The sequence below is a fragment of the Vombatus ursinus genome, unplaced genomic scaffold (assembly GCF_900497805.2).
Source record: "Vombatus ursinus unplaced genomic scaffold, bare-nosed wombat genome assembly UNPS02014804.1, whole genome shotgun sequence".
Lineage (NCBI taxonomy): Eukaryota > Metazoa > Chordata > Mammalia > Diprotodontia > Vombatidae > Vombatus > Vombatus ursinus.
Window position 1 is genome coordinate 659,886 of NW_020954582.1, and position 7,187 is coordinate 667,072.

Below are 7,187 nucleotides of genomic sequence, written 5' to 3' on the forward strand. Positions count from 1 at the left end.
GTAAGGAACAGCAGATAGGCCTGGCTGGAGCATGACGTGTGTATGTGTGTGCGTGCGTGTGTGTGTGTGTCAGGGAAGACTGTGTAGACACAGGCATGGGGAGTGACGTGTGTGAGGAACAGCAGATAGGCCCGGCTGGCTGGAGCATGACATGTGGGCGTGCCTATGTGTGCACAGATGTGTGTGTTTGCATGTGTGCATGCGTGTGCCCGTGTGTGGGTAGGGCCGGGCTGTGACGAGCTTTCAGGGCCCAGCAGAGGAATTTCTCTCTGATCCCTGGTGGGGATCTCAGATTGCTGGACTTGGCGTCACAACAACCTGAGTTCAGGTCGCATAATTCCCTCGGTAACGCGGGAATGACGATCCCACTGCTGTCCGCGGGTTGTTGGCAGGATCTAGTGAGAGGTGAACGTGTAAAGGGTTGCTCTCTTAATGTGCGCTCTTGCTAATAATTCTCTTAGCGGCGTTTGGCAGCCCTGGAATGTGTGAGCGAGCAGGGTTGGGGAAGGGGAAGGTGGGGGAGACCCTGCTGTGTGCCAGGCCCTGCTCGAAACTTGTTTTGCAAACGTCTCCTTCCATCCTCATGACGACACTGCAAGGTGAGGGCTGTTGTTATCCCCATCTTACAGTTGGGGAAACTGAGGCAGGCAGGGTCGCCTAGCTAGTCAGTCTAAGGTTTGAACTCGGGTCTCGCTGACTCCAGGCTGGCCCTCTATCCACTGAGCCACCTGAAGAGGAAAGGGCTGATGTCCACCTGCTCCTGGTTGGCTTAGCCTTTCTGTACCACACATTGACCCTTGGCCTCCCCCTCTCTGCCTCGGTTTCCCTCCATCTGCTCAAACTTCTGGCAGCCCTGCCCCCTGGGAGTGCCTCCGAGGATACCTCGTGGCCCCAGGGAGGTCCTGGCTGAGGTGGCTGGGGGGAGGGCCTTTTGTCTCCCCCGGATGCTCCCCGATGCCCCCCAAGTTACTGCCAGTGACTGGTCAGGAGGTTTGGTCCATGATGTGAGGCCTAGAAGGGGCTGACGAGTTTCTAGGACGTGATGGGAGCCCAGGGGCAGGGGTCCCACGCTTTGCCATCCCTAATCGCGTTGCTGCCCCGAATTCCACAGGAGACAAAGCATTATCTCACCGTGAACCTCACCACCCTGCGGGTTTGGTGTTATGCCTGCACCAAAGAAGTCTTCCTGGAGAGGAAGTTTGGGACGCCCGTGTCCCTGCCGCAGACGACAAGGCCACACCCCGCGGCCCCGGAAAGCAGCGTCCAGGTGGGCCCAAGAGATAGGCCTTGTAGGTGCGGTCACTTAGAGAGGAAACATGGGAGGTGAAGGCAGGACGCCGTGCCTGCTCTGTGGCCACAGAGGGGCTGTGCCCAGAGCTGCAGCAGAGGCTGCCTGAGAGCGCCTAGGTCATGTGTGCAGACAGCGCCAGCGTGTGGCGGCGGGGTGTGTGTGCCAGCCTATCTTCATTTAACTTCTGAGACCGTTTAGTTAGGGCCAGAGCCCGTCCTGGCCCTCTAAAGGGGAAGGGGAAGGGGAAGGCACGGAACAAGCCTTTGTAGAAGGCCTACTGTGTGTCAGTCACTGGGCCAGCCAGGATCCTGAGGGGGCTGGGAAGTGGCAGAGGCTGGATTTGGACTTGGGTCTTCCTGACTCCAGGCCCAGCGCTGTGGGCACAGTGGTGCCTCTTGGACAGTGTGAGAGGGTCAAGGAGAATGAGGACTGAGAGATTGGGGGGGCTCCTCACGCCCTAAGGGCGGGCATGTAGACTCTCCCGTGGCATCGGGCACTTCATCCTGGCCTCATCGTGGTGCCCACCTCCCGAGGCTGCGTGAGCTCGAAGGTTCTTTGTTTTTCCCCCGCGGAAATAACTGACAGGAGCTTCTAAAGAACATGTTATCATTAGCCCCGCACATCTGGGTTTCCTCTGGTAGCCGAGACCCAGCCGTCTCATGGGCTGGGGAGGGCACAGGGATTCTGCCCACGACGGCTGGGCCCTGTAACTCAGAGCTCTGCTGCAGCCAGAAAGGCCGGAGGCGTTTTGGGATGATTTCCTTAACTCAGTCATACTGTGTAGTTGGTGTTGTGCAAAGCCCTGGCCCTGGCAACCGTGCCCTTGCACTCAGTAAGAGCCACCTCAGGGCTTTTTCACTCCTAACCCTAACCCTACTCTAGGACTTAGCAGGTGGTCTCTGAGAGTTGCTGTGGCTGGAGCCACGCCTAGCTATGACCTTCTGTGACCTTGGGCAGCAGCCACATGGCTCATCCCCTTTGACCTCATCCCCACGGGGTCGAGCTTCCTCTGCGCTGTCATCACATGGGATGAAGCCCTTCAGGAGTATTGGGGGATCCATGCCGGGCTTGGGGTGTTGTGTGGTCTGTCGTGGCTGCCGACATCAGGTAAGATCTAACGTGTTTCTTCGTGGTTTTCTCGGAGCAAGGACTTTAAGGTGCCTCACCCTACCCTCAAGACTCCTCTGGCCGCAGTCTTGGATGATCTGGACAGAGATGTGGAGGAAGAGGACGCACTGAAGGCGAGAGGTAATTCAGAGGGTGCCAGCACTGCTCCTCTCCTGTCTCTGAGGGAGTTCTGGCCATTTTTGAAAGGGAAAAGAGCCGTCCACGGCTCTGTGGTGGGGTGGCTGGGTAGGAGGGGCCTGGCTGGTGAAAAGCTGGGCCATCTCAGGAATGCCGCACAGCCCTCGGCAGAGGAGTCAAGCCTGGAGCCAGATGGAAAGGTCATTTGAGAAATAGTTAACAAATAAATAAAAATACATTGGTGTCTAGATGACATTAGTTTGTGGCCCCATTTCCTTTGACTGAGCCCACTGGCCCACAGCTTAGGTTCTTGCCCTTGGGTTTGCTGGCTTCTGTAGCTGTCTGGGCAGACAAGCCCCTGCTCGAGCAGGACTGCACAAAGAGCCCCAGGCAGTGCGCCGGGCTTGCTGCAGGAGGCTGGTAGAGCTGAGCCCCTGGGAGGGAAGCGGGGAGGCATCAGGACCAACGTGGCCTAGAAGACAGGCGTTGAGGTGCTGAAATCCCTGACACGAAGCATAATTCATCCTGCCCAAAGGTGGAAGTGGATTTTTAATGGAATAGAGGACTTCCAGACATTTCTGATGAAGACACTGGAGCTAAGTAGGGATTTTGAAATGCAGACATGAGACAAAAGAAACCTGAAAAGGGAAATGTGTTTGAGCAATTAGAAGGGGTTGTAGAGTGATGGAGTGCTAGCTTTCTAACAGGAGAACCTTGGTTATAAGAGGTTGTAAGAAAAGCTGAGGCCTTCGGGCTGGGCTGGTTCTGTTCTGAGGGTCTGAAGAGGGAGAAGAGAAGGGAAGGTAAAAGGGGATGGCAGAGTTCACCAACGTGGAGGAAGAGATGGGGTGAGTGGGTATCTGGTGAAGTTTCCTCTGATCCAGAACAGACAGAGGAGGAGTGAAGGAAAACGTGCACGTCTTTGGTGTAGAAATACATCAGACTTGAGATTAGTGGAGTGTAATGGAGAAGAGAGGAGGCGCCATGAGCAGACGGTCTTCCTGATGCTGTTGGCGGAGGTTAAAGGGAAGAGAAAAGAAGGAGAGAGTGTCCAGATCCTGAAAGGGACGGAAGACTCTTGCGCCCCCAGAAATAACCATGGGGACGTGAGAGCATCCTGGGGGGCGTGGCCTGCCAGAGATGGAGTGAGGACGCTTGACACGGTATTGGCAACTCTGTTGAGACAAAGGACTCTCGAAGGTGGAAGAACTCCATGAAGGCAATGGCTAGTCGTTCCCATGTCCTGACAGAGGCGTGGGATGTGGGGCGCCCGAGGAGACACAGCCTCTTCACTAAGCATGTACGTGGCAAGGGAGGAGAGAAGCAGGTGTGGCAGGGAGCCCGTGGAGGCCAAAACCAGGACCTTTCAGGGGCTGTGGTTGGTTACTTTTTATCTGCTTCCTGTGTCCCCATGTGATTTAGGGCTCCCCCGCCACAATGCAGCAGTGTAGCCACTGGGGCAGGGCTGGGATTCTGTTTTGGGCCTGGCAGGAGGTCTGTCAGGCTGCTGTTGGCCATTCTGTTGCCCAGGAGACACAAGAGAAGGGCTTTGTGGCCTCAGGCCCTTGGATGTGGCCACCCAGGTCCCTCAGTGGACGCAGCCGTCCTAGCTCCTTGCTGACGTGGCCACCCAGGGTCCTTGTGGACACAGTGTCCCACGCTCCTCGCAGACGTGGCCACCCGGGTCCCTCGGGGATGCATCCGCCCAGGTTCTTCACAGATGATGGCTGCCCAAGCTCCTTGCAGACGTGGCCGCCCAGGGTCCTCGTGGACGCAGCCTCCTGAGCTCCTCCCAGAGGTGGCCACCCGGGTTCCGTGGCTAACGTGTGGTGGATTCTCTCCCGTTTACACCCTGACCAGCTTGGCTGGACTTGACATGGCCGGTTGCTGAGCGCTTGACCCTGATGGGGCTGCTTTGATGAGGAGTACGCCTGGTCACGCAGCCATGTTTTGGGCCGCTGAGTTCATTGTTGCCGAAATTGGAGATTTCCCTGGCCTTGGGTAGCGGGGCACGGGGCAGCGTGGCACTGTGCCGGTCACATCTGGGCAGCGCTGCTGGTCTGCTCTCGTTTCCTGTCCTCTGCAGGGTTTTTGATTGTGTTTTCCTCGGCTTCCTTATGACGTCGCTCATGTTGCTTCAGTTAGCCTGTAAATTTAACTGTTTTCCCCAAACGTGGCTGAAGAGCTTTGTTTGAGGTGAGCCGGAGGATGCTGGATGCACGCGACAGACATTCACAGGAGCGCCCAGAGGAGGACAACAGCCAGGAGTCGGGGAACCTGGAGAGCGCAGGGCGCTCTAAGTCAGCCACATCTGGAGCGTGTCCAGGGCATGCTGGGCGTTGGCCAGGGCAGAGGCCCTGAGGTTTAGCTTTAGCTCCTCACAACCAATAATTCTTTTACTCTCCTTCTGTTCACTGTGGCCAAATATGCTGGACTTCTGAGGATTGCCAGGCCTCCTGTGCTTGCCAGTCAGTGGGGCTGTAGATGGAGCGCTGGGCCTGGTGCCAGGAAGGCCCGAGTTCAAATCCTGCTGCAGACCCTGCCTCCGTTTCCTCCTCTATGTGTAAAAGAAGGGGCTTAGACTTGATGGTATCTCAGGCCTTTCATTTTTAGTCTCCCCTTTCCAGTCCAAGGGGCACTTTCCTTGGCAGGAAAACAGGCCCACAAGACACAGAACTGCAGCTCTCTCCCTCCACTGCCATGTTCTGCTAGACTGTCCTCACCAGCCCAGCCCCTGTGCCTTGTGGGGTCTCTCCCACATGCCCCCTTGCTTCTCGGCCACTTCCCCAAAGAGCGTTGGCTTGTCGGCTCCTCACTCCAGGGGGTGACCAGCTCCCCGCGAAGGTCTCCTACTCCTTGCCACCCGTCCCCCAGATCCAGAGAATTTCTCCTTGTCTTTGGGCTTGGAGCCATGGATGAGTTCCTCTGGGCCCTCGTCATTGCTGCGCCAGGCTTGGTGACCTCTGTCCAGCTCAGCATTCAGGTGCCGTCTGACGGTTCATCTCGGTTCCCACGTGGGGTCCCCGACTACCCCCCTTCCTTCTCTCCTCAGCCCGTGGGTCCCCCTTTTCTGGAACCTTCTTGGGGTGCTGCTCCTCATTCCCCCTGCTCTGTGGCGCGGGGCCCCGTGCTTTCGGAGGGCAGCATAGGAGACTGCCTCGTTGCCGTTTGAATCTGAGCTGTTTCTTTTTTCTTGACAGGTCTCACGGGTCTGAAAAACATCGGCAATACTTGCTATATGAACGCTGCTTTGCAGGCTCTTTCTAATTGGTGAGTGGAGTGTGTGTGGCTGGGCATCCCTCCCTCCCTCCCTCCCCACACCCCATACGCAACAGCGAGAGGAAAGGAGACGTCGCAGGGCCAGGGGCTCGAAGCGGGGCTGAAGCGGGAGGAGACCCCCTCATCAGGACAAGGGGCCATGGGGCTGTGAGCCTGGGCCGTGGGCCAGGAACGGGAGTGGAGACGTGGACGTGTCATGTCCTCCACGGACTCGCTGAATTTTCCCTCTCAGTCCTTCTCTGCCCAGCAGATAAGAGAGACTCTGTGTCTCCCTGCTGTCTGTATTTCCGGGTCTTTGCAGGCCTGGGCTTCCCCTTCTCATGCCTTAGACAATGCCCAGGGGACAACCCCAACCCCCCCCCTCCTCCCGCCTTTCTGCCACGGGGTCCCACACGATCAAGCGTCTGCTCTGTGACTGTCCCTACCCTTGAGGAGCTGGGGTGGGGGGTTCTTCACTTTTGGGGTGTTCTGGACCCCCTCTTTGAATGCTGACTTTAAATGCACAGGATTATGAAAGAAGCCCAGTAGATGGGATTACTGTCATCAGAGGATGTAAAAATCAGGCCCATGCACCCCAGATTAAGAACTCGGGGTGTACACTTTGTGAACAAGGCCATGGGGGTGGCAGCAGTGGTCGCGCCCTGTCCAGGGTCTGCCAGAGAGACGATCTCAGTGTCTTCACACCTGGTCAGCGGTCGGGCAAGCACAGCAGGTCTCACTCCTTGGCACCGTCTCCTGGGGAGTCGCTGCCCTCGGACCCTCAGCTCACTCTCTGCCTTCTGCCCGAGTGAGATCCCTTCTCGGGCCAGGTCACGCTCCCTAAGGGTCAAGGTTAAGCTCCTCTCCTTGGCTTGGCCAGCATGTCACACCACATTGGCTTCCGTGGGACGTGAACCAGTTGGGAAGCATCGGCCCCCAGAATGGGAGCCCGGCTCTCGCCTTCCAGACCCTGCTCAGCCCATCGTGGGCTACACCCCCTTCCTCCACCCTGCTTCCTCCCACCACTGTCCTCCGGGGGCTCCACAAGCTCTGCCGCTCTCCCCTCTCCGCCAGGGCCAGTGTGAGGTGATTGGGACCCTCATATCCCCAGGCACCCAGCAGCCCCCCTTGCACACACACGTGTGCACACACATACACATTCGTACGCACATACACTCATACACATTCATACAGTCACACACGGAACACATGCACTTACATTCACACAGATACACACACATGTTCACTTGCGTTCACACACACTTACACTCCTACACACAGATACTCACACATACACCCACACACACACATTCACTTGCATTCACTTACACACATTCACACATATGCACACACATTCACTTGCATTCACACACACTCTCACACACATATTTTC

The 7,187-nt window shown here is 57.1% G+C and overlaps 1 protein-coding gene across 6 annotated transcripts in view; it reads left to right on the forward strand.

The window, feature by feature from the left end:
- The window catches only part of USP33 (ubiquitin specific peptidase 33), a 56,043-nt gene that overhangs the window by 23,557 nt on the left and 25,299 nt on the right, over nucleotides 1-7,187 (forward strand). For all 6 annotated transcript variants that reach the window (XM_027874008.1, XM_027874009.1, XM_027874010.1 and 3 more), the window contains 3 exons: nucleotides 1,112-1,267; nucleotides 2,440-2,539; nucleotides 5,737-5,806. In XM_027874008.1, coding sequence (XP_027729809.1) covers nucleotides 1,112-1,267; nucleotides 2,440-2,539; nucleotides 5,737-5,806 — 326 coding nt within the window. The remainder of the gene's footprint in view (nucleotides 1-1,111; nucleotides 1,268-2,439; nucleotides 2,540-5,736; nucleotides 5,807-7,187) is intronic.